We start from the raw sequence: 23,950 nt of genomic DNA on the forward strand, positions 1-23,950 counted from the left end.
ATACAGGTATGTGGTAGAATACTTGACTAGCAGGCTTGAGGTCCTAGGTTCAACTGCCAATGCTGAAGCTGGACACCTTTCTCCTGCTTTCTCCCCATCTTCCCCAGCATCTCCTAGAATAGCCCCACCCACCAGCATCTCTAAAGCCCCTAAGGAGTGAGCTTCTCTCATGGCTGCTGCCCATCATCTCTTGGTCCCTACAAGCTCAGTGTCGCCATCACTCCAAGTGGCTCCTGTTTTCCCTTTTATACTCAGCTGTCCATTGGAGGTGAGTCAAGGGGCAGACCAGGACTCTCCCTCTGTCCCCCACAGGCTTCCTCAGGAAATTTTTAATCCTCCAAATACAGACCATATATCCACACTGCCATGAACAGACCTAGGCCAAAGAACAGGTGATAGATCTAGCTAGAAAGGTGTGGGTTCAAGCCCAGGAATCCATTTCCACATTTGGCATCTTACTAACTATTGAAGAAGTGAAAGCCTTTTTTTTTTTTTTTTTTTTTTCTGGCTCTCAGCACTTAGGCCTGGTAAATGGGTAAACTCCATGCTTCCATTTTGGGCTCTTGAAAGAGCAAGTGTGCCTTGCTCAGGTATATTTAATGGCACCTTCACAGAATAGTTTTGATAATGTCACCTGACTCAAGTTCGTGTGTAATAAGTGCCTTGCCGGTCCTGGCCACAGATACTAAGCTACACTCTGCCAGGCAGGTGAGCATGTAGCACCCATATTGTGGAGGTGGGTAAGATGTGTGTATGTGGGGGGGGGAGCCCTAGACTGCAGCAATTTGACATCAGGCCAAGTCCTCAACACAAGCAAGAATTAGTGCTAAGAGGTTAAAAAGATATCCAAGGTCATATGGATACAACAGACGTCAGAGACACAGAGAAAATGGATTAATATTATTGTGTAATATTAATATTAGTAGCAATTGATAGCAACATGCAGGAAGGTACACAATAATGAAGAGAAGGCTAGAAGAGAGAGAGAGAGAGTGAAAACTCACATCTGGGTGGGGGATGGCGTACTGTCCCTGGATTGTGTAGGCCTGGAGAAAAGAGTGAGAGAGAGAGAGACAGTCAGCTTGGGATGTGGCAGAACCTCAGCTTGTCAGCCACTGGTGACCCGCCCTAGTATAAAAACCTTCTGGGGACAGTGTTCTCCATCAATGTACATCTCCACTCCTCCTTGCTTGATTAAGATCCAGGGGGCTTAGGAGGTCCTCAATTATAACTGATAAATCCTGTGAAACTGCCCCCTCCCTGAGCTGTGGCCAGGTACTGTTTGAAACCCTGATTTCTTCAAACTTCCTTAACATTATAAACCTACAGATTACCCACTTAATCCCCCAGGAAGAGGGCAACTGATAATCAGCCATTGGAGCAAATACTCGGGCCAGGTTTAGCCCCCAAGATAATCAAATGAAAACAAAAGTTTTAAAAGTGCCCAGAACAGGCTTTGCCAAAGCTGTACTAACAAACCGGTCTAAATCCGTCATAGGACTGACCTAATTTGTTTTTATTACCAAATTTTACGTAGAGTCTCTTCAAATAGGGAACACCCTTGTCTGAGGCCAGTGTGGTCTCCCCAAGGCTCATTTAGCATCATTATTTCCCTTGAGCCAAGCACAGCAACCACCCAGCCTCGCCCTGAACCCCAGGGACAGCAGAGCCCTCAACAGTCCCCTCAGACAACAAGCAGACAACACAGTCAAGGGAGGGCAAGACGACAGACAACTGTCTGGCTTTGGGCAGTATTACACCATCCTGGTGGAGGCACAGACATAAGGACATGGCTTCTATCACCTGGCTGGTCTAGACCTGTGACCACCCTTGAGGTCTCTGGGCTTCTGAGAGAGTTACCTCAGGGGATCATGTGTCAGTCACTTCCATGTCCCAGACCCTCCCACAATAAAAAAAAAAAAAATGTGCTAAGAGGTCTTGTCACAACCAAACTCAGGAGCTCAAAGCCACGTGACCACCTAACAGGGACCCAGCCATAGGGCAGCTTTGAAATAGACACAGTTCCAGCCAAAAAAGGGAACTCTGTGCTAGGATGGCCTGGCTGTGTTAGCAGAGGGAGAAAAATAACTTTATATGATGCAGCAGCTCCATGGAGAAAGAGACAGGTCACTGCTCTGTAAAGGATGGGGCTGGGACAGCCCTGGCTCTTAGAAAACGGGTGCAGGAAATGATCTCCCAGGTGGTATCAGAGGGAGCATCACTCGAGGAAAGGACATGCTATCATCCTGGCCAGGACCACTGTTCTCCCGGCCTTGTATGTCTGAGTTGAACCCAGAAGCTCAGCCATGGTAATTGCTGATTCCGGGCTAGTGTCTAACTGCTTTATGTGGTTGTCACATGTTTCAGTATGTCCTACCTGGGGAGTCCTCAGCTTGGCCAGTATGTAACAGTGGCTTCCAAGTCATCTGCCCCCACCTAAAGTGCCAGACACTTAGGCAGCCTCCTCTGAGTCTATCCCATGTCTTAGAGACATGGGAGTGGGATTCTGGAGGGGCCCTACCCAGATCTAATTTATATCTTCACTTCTGAGTTTGTATTTGGGCAGTCCTACTAGACTGCCTCCTGGCAGGATGACTCCCATATGAGTCTGTCCTCTGTGTATAGCCAAGACAATCAAGGTCAGACCACACAGTCCCAAGGAAATGGTGGTGGGCTTTAAAAGGCTAACACTCTGGGGATAACCTTCACTGTAGTGACTGGAATAGGGAGTACTATTGACAGTGACCCTGGCCATGATCCCTCCTGTAGTGGTTCTGCTCTTGGAATTAGGGCTGTGACTCTATATGCCATGTTGTTTTATAGAACTGACATTCATTTGAATAGGGGCCTTCAGAATACAATTCCATATCTCATTCTATGGGGCTACTGTGGATTTAACAGAGAGATAGTTCACACTGGTTGCTGACCTGTCAGCTAGCAATGAATTTGGGAAGAACAATGGAGACAGAGCTTTGATGGGCTTGGCAATTGGGCTGTGTGACCGTATCTCTGATATCAGCATGGTCCAATGTACTGCCCTGAGCCTCAGTGGCTATGAGACTGGTACCTGCTGTACCGTGGGGTGTGTCATGTGCTGGTCTGTATCAGAGTACAGGGCTCTCTGCCACCAATGGGGCAGAGCTGAGTCAGGAGACTATGTGTGTGTGCACAGTCATGCATGCATATACACACTTTTATGCACATGTGTAAAATAGGGGAGTAGGGAGGGAGATGGAGGCAACAGGTCTGACCCACACATGCTGCTATTGTTTCTCAGAAAGATATAGTTAGACTCTTTTAATAATATGGAGAATGATGAGAAAAAGGTTTTTGATGACTTTTTCTTTTTGAATACTAAAGTAAAACCTTATGTCTATTCTGCCAGCTGGGTCACCTATGGGGGGGTCTCTGACTTAATTCTCCCTTGAACAAAGACACACATCGCGGCCGACAGGACACAGAGCTCTTCTGGGCGGACCCCTGGCTGTCTGTGTTCAAATCATCTATGTGGATGGGTCTCATGGACCTAAGGTGGGTGGGCATCTGAGTTTTGGAGCATGTACGGAAACCATAACAGGGCCTTCTCCAGTCTGTCTCCCTTCCTGGCCAGCATCCCTTATAGACATAAGCTGTCCTCCATTCTCCCTTCCATCCCCCTTCTCTAGGAAACGGATGCCAGCCACAAATCCTTAAGGATGGGTTTGTAAATGTGAGCTCTTTGCCTGTAAGGGTGTCTACTCAGGCAGACAAGGGGATCCCAGTCATAGAGGAACATGGGCTAGCCTGAGGTCACTCATCTCCTCACAGGGATGTGCCTGCCACTCCCTGAATATATGTACTTCAGGAAAATGGAACCCTGGTTCCCACAGCTCTAGAGGATTCAAACACAAGTCATGGTTACCCAGAATTTTTTTTGCATATTAACTACCTAAGCTGTCCAGAAACATCCACAGAGGTTTGACAGGCATTGTTAGGCAGCACCTAAATTGGCATCAGTCTGTAGGTCTCAGTCAGGGATCAGGGAAATGTGCCTATGGATGTAGCTGTGAGCAGCAGTTGTGTCTTCCCAGGGCCCCACCCACTGCCTGGTGTGAGCCAGAGAGCTCGGTGTCCGTCGCAGGGTGGGAGACGTGCACGTGAGAAGGCGAGAAAACCTGAGTGCACTAACGGGCAGCGGCGGTTGCTGCAGTAAAAGGCTGAGGTTGGCAGTGGAGGCCGCGAGCGGGTCGGCTCTTACCTGACCACCTGCAAAAATGACAGGGGTGGAGGCGGGCTTTGGGCGGTAGGGAATGGTGGCACCTTTCGGTGGGGACTAGGAAAAGGGACAGGAGAGGGAGAGAGCGGTTAGAACAGCTTTGCTGTTGGCCTTGGGCTGCCTTCCCATGCCCACCCTTCCACCCCCAGCCTTTTAGATATGGCTCCACAGGCCACAACGGTGAGGGGAGGGGACATCAAAAGGAGATGACCCTGCCCTCAGCACACTGAGGCAGGCTGCATTTTACATCTTCATTGCTTCCTTCCTTTTCCCGGCCTGCACTTGCCACTTGTCCTCAACAGAACCCACAGCTAGCTGGGCAGGAGCAGGGCTCCATAGGCATGCCATGGTAGGTGGACCACCTGCTCGCTGGAAAAGGGACTGCTAGCAGCTGACCCCCACGGGCTAGGCTACTCTCTCTGCTGCCGACCTTTCCTTCCGGTACAGTCCCCATGGGGATCTGACAGTAGATAACAGCAGTGACTTCACGGAGGAGCCGCTTGCATCCTTTGATAAACTTTGAGTCCCTGGAAAAAGCCAACCTTGAGCACACCACTGGCATTGGGAATGATGTCTAGCAACCCAAGTTCTCTGCCTCTCCTATAGCAGTGATCATTAGAGCAGCTTAGGTTCATTCATTCCATGTTACCAGTAAAAAATTAGGTGGCTCGCAGAGGCCAAATGAGATTCTACAATGACGAAGTCAGTGGAATTTTCCTTGAATACCATTGTATCCAGAATAGGTGTCTCCTCTTAGCAATGTGGCCATTGCCTTTAGCAGGTGACAAATATCTACCCTACAGGCCATCCCTGCAAGGACAATGGCTATAGCATCTGAGGGTGTGTGGCCTTGGAATATTCCTTACCCTGGATCTGACAGTAATGGGAGTGCTCATATTCCCCATTGCTGGGGGCCTGAAAAGTTCCCCAAGAGCCTCTGTGCAAACCTGGCTTGCCGAGGCTTCCCAGACAGACCCCAGGTCTGTGGTACAAGATTATGCCAAGAGCTCCCACTGGTTCAGTACAGAGTGTAGCGGCTACATTGTTTCTGCCAAGTACTCCAGATCCTGGCATCGTCATCACCTGTGCTCCAGGGTCCTTCCCTCCCAACATAGGCACTCCCCGTGCCCATCGAAAAGTGACCTTCTGGGCTAAGACCATTAACATCCCCAGATAGGCAAGGTACGCAGGCTGTTCTCATGAGAGCAGGAGGCACCAGAGTTGTGAGGCACAAGGTTCATGAAGGCAACACTTGCTTTCTTTGCAGCCTTCACCCAAGTACATCAGTTGTGGGCACTGCTTTTTGTGACTGGGGGTTACAAAGGGTACCCCTTAAGCAAGCTTAAAAGGCCTTTGATTGACAAGTAGGGCCTGGGCTCCATCTTCTGCCTTTTCTTCAGGTAGAAATGAGGTTGTTTTCGCTGTAATGTCTTCCTGTCTGGTGAGGGGGCCATTCCTTTCAAACTGTGTCATGCAAAGGAGAGTAGGTTTGTCCCTTTTAGGTCAGCCTCTGTTGCTGACATCCACAACTTGCATGTGTGGGCATGGTTTCTCTCACACAACAGCCCCAAGCCATTGGCCCCACTCTCTAGCTGGAAGTCTTCTAGGGACCTCTGACAAGGACTCGTGCCGTCCTGAGCAGCTGGCCATGATGCCCACTACAAAACCACTGTCATCACTCACTGCCACTGAGCTCAGCATGTGTTTCTCGCTGCTTAGGGCAGAAGACAGTACAGAGAGCTGCAAGTCCTTAGTCATGACCCTCAGCCTCTGGTCTCCTGTGATTGGGCCATCCTATCACCCTGACCAGTGTGCAGGGGAAAACTGCATGAGTATAACCCTTTGAAAACTATCTTTAAACTTCAGAAAATATTCCTTAGGGAAATAAAACTACACCAACATTTGTAAAGAGTTGAATGTGAGGTCTGACCATGATGTCGATTACACAGAGCAGATGACACAGCGGCTGGTTAATGGAGCTGGTTTTGTGGAGAAGTGATAATGGTCTTAGCTCGGGCTGTGGGAGGGCGGAGGTCAGCAGTGCTCCACACGGTGAAAGGTGCTGTTTGGGGAAGGGGTCACGGAAGCAGCCTGAGGGAGGACCACAGTGTAGGAACTGCTGTGAATCCTGCTCCACCAACGATCAGAACGAACTTAAGAGGCTGCTGCTGTCCGATGGCTCCTCTTTCTTCTGTCTCTGTCCATACATCTTTCTCTTCAATTGTGTTTTCCTGGGTCTGTACAAGTCGTACCCTGAGCATAGGATAGTAGTTCTTTGGAAGTATGCAGACCTATAGGCCTGCTGTGCTGGATGACCTGACGGCAGGAGACTTCCTCACCCTTCACCACTCCGCCTCTGTCTGGTCAGAGTGGTTACCACTTCCAAGGCTGACACCTCATGATCTGCCCCCACCCCTGCTCTCCCACTCATATCCAGACAATGGCCACAGGCTACCACCAGGTGACACTTTGTAGGATATTCCTTATGCTCACGCCCGCAATCTGCCTGTTCTTGATGTCTGATCCCCTAAGCCCTGGTACCCCAAGCGACTACATGAACCCTCAGGTCAACTGAGGCACAGAAGCCTTAGTGACAAAGTTAGAAAGTCACATGGAGAGTGAGCTCGGCACTGAGCAAGGCCAGCGGTGGCATGCGTTGGCCCATGATATTCATACTGTACCTCTAGCATGACCACACAGATCTGCTTCACACACTGGATGATGGCATCTGGGGTCCCTGAGATAGTCACTGCCCGCTCTGTGGAGTTGGGCAGCATGTCACCTGCCACCTGGACCTGAGCACCTGTGGACTGCAGAGAAGGGCCATTGGAAGGAGAACAGCAGATTGTGGGCAGAACACATACAGGAGGAGCAGCACCTCCAACTCTTGGGTATGCATCCAGGGTGGTCTGCATCATGAAACTCAATCCTTAGACACAGGGCCTTAGCTGTCACAGTGCCTTCCCACACCTTACCATCTGGATGTCATTTTCCTGCCCTCTCTCCTTTGATCCTGCCTCGCCACACCTCTTAGGGAGCTATGACTTCCTGGAAAAGTGCCACCATCTCAGCCAGTGTGCTGGAGGGAGTGTTCTTTCCAACACCAAGAATTCTTCCTCCATTGAAGTAGGTCACATTCAGGCCAGGAAACTGGGACCTGCCTGCTCTTGATGTCTGGTCACCACACCTCAAGTAACTATTTAATCCTCAGGGTAAGCGAGGACAAACCTTAGTGACGATGTTAGGGAGTCACACACATGGTGAACCTGGCATCTTCTAAGTCACAGAAGAGAGCAGAAAGGAATCAAGAAGGGGTGGCCAGCCCCCTCCTGCTTAAGAGAGGGGCTTGGACCAGGTAGGGTGGTGCACAACTTTAATCCCAGCACTTGGGAGGCAAAGCTAGGATCATCTGAATCTGAGGTCAGCCTGGTCTACAGATAGTTACAGAACACCCAGGGTTGTTACACAGAGAAACCCTGTCAGAGAGGGAGAGGGAGAGGGAGAGGGAGAGGGAGAGAGAGAGAGAGAGCACGATTGAGAAGGACTTGGCCTTCCCTAAAGTAACGTTTCAATGTCAAAACCACATCAGGTTCAGACTCCATTACTGTCATCCCAGGATGTAGGACCTGATGGAGATGGACAAAAGGGCATCTCTCAGGCAGAGTGTACCCAGAGCCAGAGAGAACTTGGATGCTAAAACCTGCTTGTCCAATGACCTCCATCCCCATCCTTGGCAGGGTAGGGCTACTCCTGGGACAGGTCACTGTGTGCATGTGTGAATGTGGCAAGGTTTCCCACATCCTATTTTCCACAGGTGAACTGGATTGTCTGTATGTTTGCACACCAGCTTTGAGCCATCAGGCCCTGTGTATCAGCACATACACTATGCTGTGTGGGAGACATGTAATAAGGATAGGCAGTACCTCCCGGATTTCCTTGATCTTAGAGCCACCTTTCCCAATCAGGGACCCGCACTGGCTGGCAGGGACTACTAGTCGCAATGTCACTGGGGGCTTGCTGGTGGCAGGGCTGTTGCTCATGGAATTAATGATGTCCTAGGGAGGAGAAAACAGGCATGTTAGATTCATACCAGTGAGTACAGCAGTGTGGCACACTGGTGAGCACACTGTGAGGACATGTGTGTAGCATCTCTGCCCTTACCTGCTTCACTGTAACTCAAGGAGCCCTCCACATACAGAAGGGACTCAGAAAGTGGGCTTGGCAACCATGGAACCTTCAGAGCCAGGCCAGTCTTAGAAGGAACAGGAGATATGGGCCAGATGGCCACATGTGCCAACTACACACATGGATTTACAGGGCTGGGTGGCCAGTGAGTCACTCAGGACAGGGTATATATCAAGAAGATACATGCTCAGATCTGACCTCAGCATGAAAAATCTATTGGGTATGAGGACTTTGATAGACAGATGTGTGACGTAGACTTGCCTGGAAGGGCATTCCCAAGGGGGTGTTACAAGCTGGTCAGATGAAATTAGTGAGTCCAAAGCCTGTTTCCACAGAAACCCAGAGTATCCTATGCATCAGGGAACTTGGTTATGGAAGAGGCAGCCCAATTTAGGGGAAAGAAGCTAAGACCAACATACACCACCATCCTGGAGAGCCACACCCAAACCTCTGGAGTGTAGGGCTACCTGGCCAGAACTTGGCCTCATGTCTTCCTCATGTCCATCTCCACTTCTAATTCCCAATTACCCCAAAACAAAAACAAACCCTCCTTTTTCCTGGATGATCACCAGGGAAGCTTGCTATGACTGAGCTATTGCTCCTACACAGACGTCATCTGTTGCACCGGGGACAGTGGCTAACCCTTGCCCTATTAGGGCTGCACACACCGATTCAGCTGCTCCATTTGGGCAGCTTGTTTATCTCTCTCCGTTTCCCCCTGTCCTGGACCCAGCCTCTATCAAGGCAGAAGACCCAGAGGCCTCTGTACCTGCTGCTCTGCATCTAGAACCACCCTCTTGGTATTAAGCTTTTCTTTGGTTGCCATCTATGGTAGAGTTGGGGCATTTTTATCAAAACAAGAATGGAAGAAACGAGAAGGTAAGACTTGGCTCAAGCCTTCTGAACCACTCCCAGTGGGGTTTATATATGGTTTCCTGTCTCCTGGATTGAGGGTGTTCTGCAGTTGCTAAAAATGGCTTGGCTTTATTTAGTTTGGGAACATACCAAGTTTTATACCAAATGGCAGGGCACATGCTTTACAGGAGCCAAAACTTAAGAACCCTGGAGGTAGTTACCCATTACTGACACTGCCTCATTACCACAGTGTTCTGGGAAGCTGGAGGGATCAGTGGTAATTAAAATTCCCAGCACTTCAGAGCTTGGAGTGTAGTTCAGTGACAGCATGTACTTAGAATGTATGAGGTTCTCAGCTTGATCCTTGGCATAGAACAAAACCAAGTTTCCAGGATGTCCTGAGAGCCTTAGGCCCAAGACAAATAAACCAATTCTGTGACCACACTGCCTTCTACTTACAGATATTTTTTTCCTGTGATTGGTCAGTCTGAGTTTAGGGATTCCATGTTGACAGTACACTTGTCCTGCTACAGGCAAAGGTGACAACTTATTATGAGAGGACTCAGGCTGCCCTGTCTATCACCTCCAGCCTGAGGCTGCTTCCCAGGCACCTCTTAAAAATCATCCACCAGGAGGAGCTGTCTCCTCAAGAAGAGCAGCTCTGGAGCCTCATAGAAAGGACCATCTCAGACGCTTAACAAAAATGCAGTGATGAAACTCCACAGAGTTTTCCATATAGTAAAGTCATTCCAGAAGACCTCAGAGATTCTCTAGGATCAGCAATAGAGAGCTAAACAGACAAGCACTGTAATCTAGGAACTGTGAATGGTGAACTGTCACCTCCCGAGATGGCATTCCAACATCCTTATCTAATTCATCTGCTGTGGTTTCCATCTGGGACATCCTCCAGAGGTCCAGGTGTTAAACACTTGTTGCTTTTGGGAGACATGAGGGTAAATTTTGATGGTCAATTTGACAGGATCTAGAATCACCTGGGGCACAACTCTAGGTGTGTCTGTGAGGAGGTGTCTAGATTAACTTGAAAAGATTCACTCTATTTCAATGTGAGTGTCACCATGGCCTAGAGTCCCAGACTGAATAAAAAGGAGAATGTGGCTGTAATAGCAGCATCCATTTCTTCTTTGACTGTAGTTGTACTGACTAGATGCCTCCTGTTCCTGCTCCCTGCCTCCCCTGTCATGATGGACAGTGCTCTTGACCTATAAGCCAAAATAACCCTTCCTGTCAGATATTTTACCACAGTGACAAGTAAAGTAAAATAGGAGGCAATGGAACTCCAGGAGGTGGGGCTTAGCGGGCGGCTTTAGTTTTGAGGGTGTGTCTATCTCTTATTTGTATCTTGGTTATGGGGTGAATGGTTTTGCTATATCATAAGTTCTTGCCATGTTATGCTGAAACTCCAACAACCTGGGTCCTAAAAGCAATGGTTACACTAAATTGTGGTGTGAATCCTCTAAGTCTATGGGCCAGAATAAGCCTTTTCTTTATGAGTTGGCTTATCTTCAGTAGTTATGACTGTAATGGGAAACTGACTTGCAAACGTAGGTTTTGAGGAGTGGGGATATTGCTGGACTACCTTAATAATGCAACAGAGGCTTTAGAACAATTTTATGACAGGAGTTTGAGGAACCAGTCTAGAAATGGCACAGAATGACTGAGATGGAGCTTGAACATGATTGGAACCAGGAGTAAAAATAAAGAGCAGGGCTAGGTGCAACTCAGTGCTTGCCAGGCTTAATTTCCTAGTACAAAAGAGATGAAAGCAAAAACAACAATAAGAGGATTTGAAAAAAATCTCCATTTTTTTCCAGGAAGGAGCATGTTCAAAGGCACAGCAAAGGGTGACAGTGGCTAGATAGATTTAACTGCCACGAAATTGAAGCCAAGTTCTTTGAATCAGCAGATGCCTGGAAGACATGTAACAAATAGCATGGCCACTGTCATCATAGGCTCAGAGGTGTACAAGTGCAAATTTGTCTCACTTTCCAGGGCAGAGGGTAAGTAGAGGTCACGAAATTGTGTTCAAGTAACAATAAATAAGTAATTAATTAAATAAATAAATAAATGTGAATCAATATCCCCAGATACAGGGCACGTTTAAAGCATCTTCTAAACTACTTTTTAATTACTGCTAGTATTAATGACAAGTTCTACAAGTTTATTGTAAGCATTGTTTTTAATGTCTATTACTAAGGATATGAAATTTTGGTTCCATAATTAGGAGCTATTGAACTTTTCTCTTGCTATCTAAGCTACCTTGAGCAAAAAGGACCATCAGTCAAACAGCTAGCTACCCTTATACCTACATCAGTCATCCAAACACTCATAGACACTTGAGACTGATGCAAGAGACTACAGCCGATTGCCCTGGCTCCTGAAGGAGGAGCCTTAGCCAGGGTTGTTTGAATAGCTGTAGACGACCTTTTATGATCACTAGTCCTGAGAAACCCCTTGTAACTTGGCCCGAGGGGGTGCGCTCTCCCTGCGGAGGTAAAATTCTACTATCATTACTAGTAATGCTGTGATTAGTTCCAAATATGAACGTTAAGAACTGTGATTGGCTAATCACAGCAATTTGTTTTGGACCAAAGATCGTGAATGGTCCAAACATCCCCTTTCAGACTCTTAAGCAGACAGCTCAGGTTTACTCAGGGACTCAGCAGGGAGTCTCCTGGGCTGCTCCTGGTGCCGGAACGGGCAGGTCCAGTAAAGACTTCTCACCACTAGTCATCCCTTGCCTACTCTCAGCTGTGCAGGCTAAGCTATTAATACAAAGGAGAAAGCAGCAAACACAGTAGAGTATGGTGGTAATGGCAAGCATGGCAATGGGCACAGCTTGGCCTGCAGCTTTGTGGCTGGAGAAGCTCCACACAAACCCAATCTCACAGGCATAATTTGTACCACTCAGCAACTCGATAACTTTAAATGCCATGAATGACATATGAAAATGACACAGTGTAGTGCTGCCCTCAGACACAATACTCTTCAATGCTAAGATCCAAAACAGCCCTATTTGTGACAGGCACCTGGTTCCTGAGCCCTGGGTGCTGGTTTCTCAGCGCTAAATGCCTGCAACCACTGTGCAGCAGTGCAAGCAGCAGAGGCCTGGGACTCACCTACAGGCAGCACCCACTGGCTTGAATCTGCCCAGCAGCATCAGAGTAGCTAGCACCTTGCTATCTGAGGACCACATCTGCTCACAACCTTAGTTACTTTTCCGTTCCCTATGAGGAAGGGTTGCCTATGCCTAAGTGATCCTGACTGCACCCAGAGCCCAGTTCCTGCACAGCCCTCCAAATGTTCTGGTTCCAGAGCAGCAACAGGTGCTGCAGCTGCATCCTGGCTCCTGAATACTGTCCCAGTGTACCCCAAGTCTTAGCAGTGGCCACTGATAACTAAAAAAGCAGCTGAAGTTTGAGGATGACCAGGGAAGGAAGAAGACAGGAAGTATAAATGAGCAGATAGGGACGGGGAGAGTGGGTAGCGAGAGAAGAGAACCTGCCGGTATCAGTTATCAAAAGACTCCCAGAGAACTGTCAAGTCTTCAGGACCATGGGACCTCAGACCCCAGGCTGAGAACTGTAACACTGACAGGCAAAGGTCCTGATACTCAAAGCTGACATGGGGACACGTCCCCAACACCTGTGGCCCATCACAGGATGACTGTGACACTAGAGCTAGCCACTTGTTTCTGTTTCTACCTGACTGCTGCCTCTGCTCACTGCTGGAGGCCAGCATCTGAAGCTTCCTGCCTACCTGTGATCTCATCCTAGCTAAAGCAAAGGAATCCTGAGTACCCCAAATGGCATCATGAGGGGGCTACACACTGCCCATGCTGGCAGCGGTCATTGGGGTCTGTTATCTCTGTGGCTGGTTCTGTAGGCAGGAAACATGAAAGAGCTCTAAAGGAAAGTCTGGTAGCCAGGCAGTATGTAGTAGGGTTATGGTCTGCCTTAGTTACCTTTCTATTGCTGTGATAAACACCAAGACCACAAGTAACTTGGGGAGGCAATGTTTGCTCCAGCTTCTAATTCTCAGGTCACACTCTATCACTGAAGGTGCTCAAGGCAGGAATCTGGAGGCAGGAGCTGAAGCAGAGGCCACGGAGGATGCTGCTTCCTTTACTGGCTTGCTTCTCATGGTTTGCTCAGCCCGCTTTCTTATACAACTCAGGGCCACCAGCCCAAGGATAGCACCACCCACAATGATCTGGACCCATCCATCAAATCAAGAAAATACCCTTACAGACTTGCCTACAGGCCAATCTGATAGAGGCATTTTTCTTAGTTGAGGTTCCCACTTTCCAAATGACTTTGACAAAAATAGAAAAGGAAAAAAATAAAAAAACAGCAACAACAAAAAACCTCCACCGCCACCAACTAGGACACAGTTCTAGTATTTTGCTATTCATGCCCTACCACAGTAACCCTTGGATGCCAAGCATACATCTACAGGATTTAATGCTTGCCCTGCTGGGTGGCTTTATGTGTGTGCGCATGCACACATATACCCTTTGGTTCAATTCCCGATTTCCCACCAATGCCTTCCTTCTGGAATGGTTACAATGGGAATGTTTACACTGTGCCATTATATCTTGAGTGAAACTTTGCTGGTGATATCCTTCAAATGCCCATGTGTTAGGGGCCTAGTCCTCAGCTGACTCTATTAGGAGGAGGTAGGTACCTAAGATGGGCCTTGTGGAGACTTTAGCTCATCAGGGGTATGCTGTCACAGGGCATTGTGGGATCCTGGCCACAAGGTGGATGGTTTTTCTATGCCATGTGCTCCTACCATAACATATGGTCCACTACCACCAGAAGCTGAAAAGCAGCAGACCTGCCTCACCATAGGCTACAAACCCTAGGACTGTAGCACAAAGCATTTTGCTTTATAAGTGGATTGCTCAGGTCTCTCACACTGATAGAAAACTGATCAGTGTACTACTCCTCTTCTCATTTTCAAATTAGCCCCTGATTGTCATCCACTCATGATATGCATTCCTCCCTCATCTCTAAAACAGGATAGAAATACTTACTCTAACACCATTCTTAGATTACCCCAAACTGGAGCTGTAACCCTCACTCTAGTCAGGCTACCACAATTCCAAGAGTGTAGAATAAAACTGGTGAGTCTGGTTTCATTCCAGTGAGACCTAGGGAACTACAGCAATGGTGTTCCAGACATCAGGCCCTACATGGTCATTAATACCTTGGCTAGTTTGTCTTCCTTCTACAGTTCCAAATCATGCTGCTGCCAATGGAGCCTCATCCAGACCTGTCTGAGCAGCTACTCTTTCCTGGCTTCCTGGTGCCTCTGGCAGACATCTGGTCCCATTTGTCTGACTGGGTCTCAGGCACTGCAGGAAAGGACCCTGAGACTTGTCTGGATATGGACCCTTAACTCTTCAAACCCTCATGTCAGATACATCACAGCAAGGCCACCTATCACTCAGCACTTTTATGCTAGTTACCAGCCCACTGCCCAGAGAATGACCAGAGCAGAGCCCCCCCCCCCGACCCCGTGACAGGCACTGTAGGAGAAAAGACTGAGTCCTTAACTGCTTCTGGCAGAAGTGACTAATGGCATCTGAACTCTAGATGTTTGGTGGACTGTCCCCACCCATTGGCATAAGCAGCACTAGATGGCAACTTGCTCTAAAGTTCTGCAGGCTGGTCATGGGAGCATCTGTGCTGTTGTGACTACATTCTGTTACTCTGGGACCAAAGAGCAGCTATGCATCATCTCAAGAAAGGACCTATCAGATCTCTGATGATGAACATCACAGTCCTGGGGGGTGGCTCTCCTGGCCTGGGTGGGCATCAGAGCTCTTGGATTCAAAGCACCTTTCAGGGACTGTAAACAGCTTTGTTTTTGTCGCGGTGGCCATGTGCTTTCTACCAGGACATGATAGTCATGACACAGAACAAAAAGGTCAAGGTGATCTTCAACATTGCTGCCCACTAAGGCAGCTGAGCCCTGCAGAATGAAAGCCTGCTCTTAAGTCCTTTCCTCATCGGCTAGCCTCTTGCAAGGGCACACAAGAAATTCAGCAGCAAACTAGTGATGGTCAGGCCATGGGTGCCAGGAGAATTGCCCATACCTCTATAGAAGCTTCTCTGGTTTCAACTCAGGATGGTCAAAGCTTAGGTACCCATAGTTTCCCTAAGGCTTGCTCCCAATTCTAAGTCAGGGAGCCTGGCTCCAGGGAGGCAGTCATCTCCAGTTCTACCCACAGCCATTCTTAGAGCATATCTAAAATCTGTCCATTATGTGATGCTCCCCCTGCCCCCCAGTGACAAATGATGGAGGCCGATTCCTTGTTATAGCAAGCTCTGTATATACAGTCTGCTTGCTCTCATTTAGAGGGGTCTTTGCTTATACCCACAAAGCCCACCTCAAAATCCGACCATCACCTCTCATTTATGATAGATAAAATCATCATATGTGAATAAACATTGAGTGGAAACATGAAAAACATCAAGTGTGGCTCACTAAGAACACATATAAGTGTTACATATACCTGTGTATGTATCCATCTCCCAACATGAAAATACACTTCTACTCCAGCTAAGACACAGCTATATAATCTCTCTGGGGAGAAGAGTTGCTGCAGTGTATGTAGCTGAGAGCAGAGTTGAGGCAGCTAGGGCTTTGGCTGGGGCCATGTGGCAGACAGAGCAGCTGGCCTCCAAAGGCATGAGTACAGCCTGAGACACAAGAGCAGCCATGTGCCTGGTGGGAGGCCTGTGTGCTGAGGCTCTGTGCGGTGCCTGGGAAACACCCGCGGGGTGGGCTTCTCCATTGTGCACATGGCACAAGTGGCCAACTTTAGTTATAAGCAAGGATGCTGACCCTCACTCGTGGGACAGAAGCAGGGGTGAACACCTGGGGATTGAAGGTGAAGAGAATTCTAAGGTAGCCTTGTCACAAAGCAAGCCAGTTCCTCAACCAAGTGAGACAAACAGATGAATGGGCGCAGGAGCTGGCCCTTGCCTTACCTCCTCAAACTTGTATGCTATCATAGCGAAGGCTTTGAAGATGGCATCAGTTGGGCCTGTGATGGTGACAATTCTCTCCGGGCAGTTTCCCTCTGAGATGTTGATCCTGGCACCACTCTAAGGTGAGACAAGAGGAAAGGCAGCTGGCAGGAGATGAAAGCTGGCCTGTGCAGGCCTGGCTTCTCCAGGGTTGCAGACACTAGTGCTGAGACATGCTTGAAAATCTCATTCAAAACAGCAAAATCTTTGCCAGAAGTCACCAGCAAATTAGAATTTTAAGATTTTGCTGCTGTTGCTCATGTAACCAAGCTGGCCTTGAACTCCAAGTGGAGTGGAGAATGGCACTGAACTTCTGCTCTTTTGCCTGTCTCGTGGTGCTGAGGTTACAGACACATGCCATCATGCCCTACCAGAATGGAATTCCTAGAACCTATGCCCTCTGCAGCTGAACTCTGGTTGCCCCTCCTCCTTGCTTTGCATCCCTGACACACGAGCAGTGCCATCCCCACGTGGCCAACCTGACCTGGGGACAGAGTGACAACTAGAGAAAAGCACACTCACCTCTTCCCGCATCTTCTTCACTGTCTCTCCTTTCTGGAATGGAGACACAGATAAGGAAGTCTGTCACTGCCACACACAGGGGACATGGGCCTGGCCTAGTCCAGCCCTGGGTGCTGGAAGCTACTTGCACAGTGAGGTGCTGCCCGCCTCTAGTTTGCTCTGTCCTTGCCTGTCCCCACGAGTTAGCTGGTCTCTTTATTCATTGGCCACACAATCCAGGGGTAGCTCAGATGAAGAAACGAAGACATAGTCACGCAGTGGCACGGCTGGTCACTGTGGGCAGGCTTTGGTCAGAATCAGCACCACAAATATGGTACCAGGGTGGGTCTATTGCCAGGGGATGCCCAGCAGGGGTTAAGCCTGGCACAAACGGTGTTTCATGAGTAGTGTTGCCCTGAGAAGCCCTTTCCAAAGAAATGTTAGGAAGGAGTCGGGATATTGAGCAGTTAGAAGCTCCCCTGCTGTACAGGTGCAGGGTTACCAGAGATGACCAAAACACTGCACACTGGGAGGGCAGTGCCTGGCCCCCAGCCATTCCTCTCACACAGGCTTCTGACTGGTCCTTTTTCCATGGAAGCATCTTTTGCTTTAGGTGTATAAAAAGGAGTTTATACAGCAGGCACTTCCCAGGGTCTGAAACCCAGAAGTGCCAGTAACAAGATTGAAAGTGACCAGCTGGGGCCCTGCCAGCACCCAGGAAGAATGCTCCCTGCATGGTTTGCCCGGAGCCAAGAACAAGAGCCATGGTATTGTTGTCTAAGGAGGGGGTGTGAACAGGGCAGCCAGGACAGAGCTCCTTGGGGTCCTGACTTCCTTAGCACAGTGTACTTGCTGGGGACAGTCAGCACCAATGGCTACTGCTATCTCTGTCTATTACCTTATAGAGACCCCAAGAAAGGCAGAGTTCACTCAATAATTACCTTCCCAATGATGCTTCCAACTTCCTGTAGGGGAAAAAAAAAAATCAAGAAAGATGATGTTATAGAGTACTGTGGGGCTGAGGCTTCAAAACCAGTCTGACACCATGGGGGGGGGGGAGGGGTTGTAGTTTTTACAATATTGGGGTGGAACTAGAACCTTCTGTATACCAGATAGGTATTCTCCCACTGAGCCATATGCCTGCCCCATGCGAGAGCGAAACTCCAGTTAAGGAGACTTGTCTGTGTTGGGCTGTCCAGCTCCTCTGTGCCTAGCTGACCAGGGCTGATCAGGGACAGAGCTGAGCTTTATCAGCAAACTTCCTGGCAGGAGGCAAGTGACCACGCACTTATGGAAACCCTGCTATAGATAGACAGGAAACACCCCCTCTACTGCTGGGCTTGCTTTACAATGGAGGACACTCGGAGAAGCCCCTGGCACAGCCAGTCCACACCATTCTGCAGTTGTACTTCAATGCCTGTGGAGTTATGAGCACCTGAACCAGTGTTCCCAGCCCACAGGACAGCCTCAGCAAGGCCCTGCCATGGTGAGTCACTTGGGGCAGGGCCAGCCTGACTCCTCGCTAAGGGAAATACCCTCTTTCAAAGTCTGGCCTGCTTTTTTCACTATAACCAAGCCCTCAGAAACCCAGAGGTGCTGTGGTCCAAGTGGAAGGTGTGGCATGGGCTCAGGCAACAGGAGGAGGGTGTGCTCAGCTGTGGCCCTTCTGTCACAGGAACTAGGGGCCGATGGGTAGAGAATCCCATGTGGGAAGGAAAGGACACTGCACCACAGAACAGGGATGCCTGGGTGCAAAAGGACATGCTTTCTGGGAAGCTGGATGTCCCAGAACTGTTGTGGCCAACCCTGCCAGGAAATCTTGCAGGAAAGCTGGGAGCTAGATTTCTCAGGGTAGAAGCAGAAAACACAGCACCAGCCTTGTCTTGCTGGGTGGGGAGGCGGACTACTGGCTATGCAGGACAGCACCCACCTGCAGGACACAGGCACTGCGGGGTACTGAGTTAAAGGCGTAGGGTCAACCAGTCTTGAGTAGCTCTAAAAAGGTATAATTTGGACTGCATGTGCAATACCATTGTAGTTTTGGGATTGTGTAGAATAAGGAGTACAAAGCGGTGCCCTGCTTTCCACCCCACATCACCTTTCCATGCATCAGTAGGCGGATGGTCAGGGTTACGTTCAGGCCACCTTCTGAGACCTTAGATTCCATCTTTCCTCCAAAATGTAGCTCAGGGTGGTGGCTTAAGGTGCTGAGGGTGCCGTGAGGAAGGATGGATGGGGCCCAGATGGCGTCACCTAGAACAAGAAGGCACAGCTGTGACCAGGGGTATGCTCCTCTGCACCTAGAACCATGGGATTCAGCCTCCAGGGCAGGGGGTGTGGCACTGTCACCACCATAGGAGAAGTCCAGAGTTGGGTCCTAATCATGTGGTCCTGTATAGGTCCCATACCCTCTGTTTGCCCCATCATGGCTTCTCTTAGATGCCAGGAAGTCTAGAGAAAGCCAGTGTGCTAGGCTACCCAGCCTGGTGAGTCCCCTCTTCTAGTGTTTCTTCTTCCTACTTTCTATCACATCAGAGAGCAGACTCGGGGAGCATGACCCACCCCCGTGAGAGTCCCTCTTTGCCCACATCTAGAAAGTCTTCTGCACGTATGTCTCTCTAGGCCGTTATTAGCAACCTTCCCCAATGTACAGTCAGTCTCCGGCTGCTGTTCTCCCGTGAAAGCAAAGATGTTCTCCCTGCACAGTGCTGGTCTGTGCTATTCACAGGCTTTCTGTTGACAACCTCTAATGGTTAGCTTTATGGGGGTAAATTAAGGCTTCATCCTATCTGCAGACAAAGATAGATTGATTATAGGTACAAGAGTATTTGTGGGAAAGTAACATGATGACTTTGTGCCAGCATGGGTGACCTGGGATCAGGCCTTCCTGCTAAGTAGCTCTTGTCATTGAGTTCTCCAAAGGCTCTGGGCCAGTACTTTATTGAGGGAGCAAGCTAAAAAGAGGATGGTTCACCCACATCAGGAAAATACCAGAAATGCTGGCTAGGGTAGCACACACACACCAAGGAGTAGCTCCAATAAGGTTTCTAGAAGCAAGAGACACAAGCTGTCCATCCTCAGGAGATGCTCTGGAGATGGCCAGGATGTGAAGAGATGGCAGGTCAGGAAAGTAGCGCCTTAGCATTACAGTGTGGAAGGTGATGTCTTATGTGTACCTGCTTGCTGCTCTGTGCAAAAAGCATAGCAGATGAGTTCTGCTGGCCAAGATATTTGCATAGGCCCTGAGGAATGCTGGACCCCAGCTAGAGCTCACAAAGAAGGATCTCAGGAGGAAAAAAGCACCTGGTGCAGGAGACTGATGTGACACCAAATAACATGCTCACAGACACCCTGTGATAAGTGTGCCAAGCCCTCCTACCGGAAGCCCTGCTTCTGCTAAGGTTGAATTGCAAGAGCTATAAATTGGATCACAATGTGGCTAGTCTGGGGCATCTCCTACCCATCATGGGGACAGCAGGGCCCTGTGGCTGTCTGTTATATAAATGTTTCCAGCTCAAAAAAAAAAAAAAAAAAAAAAAAAAGAAGAAAGTAGGTCAGTGCCTGCCCCTGGTGCTTTCGGCTCCAGGCTGTCAGGAGTGATCAGTCACTTGGGCCAGTGCCTTTCTGCATCAGAGATTAGAAAAAGACACAGACAGACAGACATGGAATGGAGGCACAAAAGCTCTCTGGGAGTGATGAGCTGTTTTGTGGAACAGGTGAGGCTGTCTGGGTCTGGAGAAGTGCCAATCCTGAGCCCTGCTCTCTCGGTCAAAGGGTCAGTAGGAGGCAGCAAGTGTGGCTACACCCTGAAGCACTACCTCCTAGTGCAGCCAAACTCTCCTCAAAGCAGGGCCCAGCAGCGAGCACCTCCTGCCCTCATCAGGGCAACACAGAAGCACTCAAACCCCAGGGACAACAAGTCCTGGCTTAATGGCAGCAGAGGCGGGCTGTGGGGAGCAGGAAGGAGCCATGCTGTTCTGCAAAGCCAGAGGGATAATGAAGGGACAGGGGGAGCCAGAACTCTGGCTCCACAGTAAGGAGTTTCTCCACGCCTGGATGACTGCAGAAGCCCAGGACAGAGCTGCACCTCCACCCTTTTGCTTCCCACCAGTGCACAGTCAGAAGCTAGTGGACAAGGAAAGCCAAGGGCCAGAGCCTTAGCCCTTAATACCCAAATGTTCAAGTTTCAACAGAAATTACCTGCCATGCCAATTCTATGGAGATTTCACAGTGCATGAAGGGCAATCGGCCAATACCAATGCCAAGATGACAGAGACATTAATATTAACTGACATCTGTGAGTCAGCCATCCTAACAGTGCTCCTATGAACAACCAGGAATATTCTTTGTGTGTATGATATGTGTACATGTGAGCATGTGCTGTGCACATGGAGGCCATTGGGTGTCCTCCTCTGTCACTCTCTACCGTGTTCCTTGGAGGAAGGATTGCTGGAACTTGTGTTCATTAGCTGGTCAGGTGACTAGCAAGCCCCAGAGATCCACCTCCCTCAGGGCCAGGTTTGCTGGGCCATCCCCAGCTTCGGTTGGTGCTGAAATTCAAACTCAGGTCCTCATGCTTGCTCAGCACTCTTACCTAATGAGCCATCTCTGTAGCCCAATGAGAAGATATTGGCTCAGTAGACAAACAATATTCTTGCTAAATTAATGAAAGATATAAAGAAGGGGTACAGTGGAAGTAAAATGCCAGTGACGGCACAGGGGTATGCTGCAAAGTCAGTGGTCTAGATGAATGGAACAGCAGATAGTGGCCCAACCATCAGGGACTGTAGCCAGTATGGTTGAGATGGAAGCTCTGAGAAAAGGCTGCTAGATAAGAACTGCAGGTCAGGAAAGGAGAAGATGGAACTCCAAATCGCTGTCAGAGGCCCCACTCCAGGACCAGGGGCCGGAGGTTTCCTCCACAGTAGTAGGAGGGGCTAACCAACACAGCAGGTAAAATGTGGTGAGTGGAAAGAAGGATAGATGGGCATCATCAACACAGACACATTCCCTAAGGGTTCACCATAGGGAATGCCACTAGTTTGTATAATACGTTCTGAGAGTCATAATTTTGAAAAGGAATACTTTTAAATTAGGGTAAATACCATAGGCCTCTGTTCTCTGGTTTCTAAAATTATTTCTGGTGGCTAAAGTAAAAATTACTGTACTGTCTGACATGAATAGTAAAGGAAGGCAAGCTTTCTACCTCCCCTTCAAACTGATAAAATGATGTCATGAATTATTAACAAATCAAAATGGAATTTTTGAAAAAGCTTAATAACTCCAAGAAAGGCAAGAGGAAACCTTAAAAGTCGGATACAAGAATAAACAGAAAACTAAAAATGAAATGACAAACTTGAGCCCTGACATCACAATAATGACATGTATTTACATGAAATGCAAATAGTGTAATTTAAAAAATGACAGTAGACTAAAAACAACTAGTCCTATGCTGGCAACAGGGAACTGACCATGGTTTCTCTGTGAGTAAGTGTTGAGAAAACTGAGTACCCACATGCTGAATGGTGACACTGGGTTCTACCTTATACATGTACACACATATAAATACAAAAACAATGGGTAGAAGACTTAAATGTAGGATCTGAAACTAGAAAACACTAGAGGAAGAGCTCTGTGGCACTGGTTTGGGCAATGATCTTTTAAAAAATGATCCCCAAAGCACAGAAAACAAAAGCAAAAACAGATAACAGGAGTAAATCAAACTAAAAAGCCTCTGCTCAATGAAGGAAACAATTAGCAGACAGGAGAAAATATCTATAAAGCAAATCTCTGATGTAGCCGAATGTCTTAAATAGAGAGTACATTTTATAACAAAATAGGTAAGAATAAGCTCGCAAGCACTTCAGTAGACATTTCTCAATATAAGGAAAATAAGAGTTAAAGACATGCCAATTAAATACTACCTCAAGCCTTTCAGAGTGGCTGTCACCAAGACACTAAAATTCACATGGAAACAGGAACTCCGGACCCAAATGGTAAATATTCTACCATTATGAAAAACAATATGGAAATTCTTTCAAAAATTAAAACCTGAACCACTATAGGCCCTAGCAATTTCACACTTGAGCATAGATATAAAGGAAAGGAATGTGTCAGACACACCTGGACCTCCATGTTCATTATAGGACCATTTACATGACATGAAGTCAGTAAGTGTACAGCAACTCATAGGTCAATAAGAAAAGTATTACATAGATACACAATAGAATACTAATCTGCCATAAAAAATGATGTCATTTGGTCTAGCACCAAAGATCCCACAAGACGTGTAAAGCAAAACAAAGCAAACATAAAAGGATAAACACTGCACAAACTCACTCAAATCTTAAAAAACAAAACAAACACAAAAACAAAAAAAGCCCAAACTCAGACTCAGAGAGGCAGAGACTGGGCACAGAAGGATAAATACTGCACAAACTCACTCAAGTGTGAAATCTTAAAAAACCCAAACCCAGAGAGGCAGAGACTGGAAGGGTGAAGTGGGGGGGGGGTTAGGGAGTTCTGGTTAAGGGGTATAATGTTTCCGTTAGTAGACAAGAGGAATGCCTGCTAATCATGTACCTTTAGCACGGTCATTAGAGTTCATAACTTATTGCTCTTGAAAATCATTCACTTGTAGTGAATGATCTCACCACAAAATTGATAAGTATATGAGTCAATGGCCATATTAATATGATTGAATCATTTTATAAGTAGAACTTAGCAACATATGAAAATAATTATACATAGTAATGATAGGATTTGGAAACCAACCAGTGCAACCTACTAAATTAACAAAAGAGGTACAGTCTTATCAGTGTAAAAAGAAAAGCACTGAACACATTTTAGTTTCAGTACCTACACAAGGTTTTTAAAATGACAAAGTCTACGGACAACTGCCAAAAGCCAAATCTGACCTGTTGTGTCCAGGTCCACATGCATGCTAGAGAGCAGACTCCACGGTGAGGCATGTACAACTCGATACCCAGTGAGTACCCGAGGAAGACCACACCACTCTCTTACTGGAACCCTGACACATCTTCTCACCTCCATGCCACTCAACCTTGAGTTAAGTGCCTGTCCACAAGGTCTTATG

The 23,950-nt window shown here is 48.0% G+C and overlaps 1 protein-coding gene across 10 annotated transcripts in view; it reads right to left on the reverse strand.

Annotated features, from left to right (window-relative positions):
• Positions 1-23,950, reverse strand: part of Pcbp3 (poly(rC) binding protein 3) — a 179,855-nt gene that overhangs the window by 16,633 nt on the left and 139,272 nt on the right. For 6 of the 10 annotated variants that reach the window (XM_051186963.1, XM_051186962.1, XM_051186961.1 and 3 more), the window contains 8 exons: positions 18,953-19,107; positions 17,796-17,819; positions 16,876-16,908; positions 16,315-16,431; positions 8,179-8,310; positions 6,937-7,065; positions 4,169-4,312; positions 1,005-1,046 (listed from right to left, as the gene is read on the reverse strand). In XM_051186963.1, the coding sequence (XP_051042920.1) occupies positions 1,005-1,046; positions 4,169-4,312; positions 6,937-7,065; positions 8,179-8,310; positions 16,315-16,431; positions 16,876-16,908; positions 17,796-17,819; positions 18,953-19,107 (776 nt within the window). The remainder of the gene's footprint in view (positions 1-1,004; positions 1,047-4,168; positions 4,313-6,936; positions 7,066-8,178; positions 8,311-16,314; positions 16,432-16,875; positions 16,909-17,795; positions 17,820-18,952; positions 19,108-23,950) is intronic. The other 4 variants (XM_051186967.1, XM_051186966.1, XM_051186965.1 and 1 more) reach the window with 1 other exon arrangement.

Source organism: Phodopus roborovskii, unplaced genomic scaffold (genome assembly GCF_943737965.1).
Source record: "Phodopus roborovskii unplaced genomic scaffold, PHOROB, whole genome shotgun sequence".
Lineage (NCBI taxonomy): Eukaryota > Metazoa > Chordata > Mammalia > Rodentia > Cricetidae > Phodopus > Phodopus roborovskii.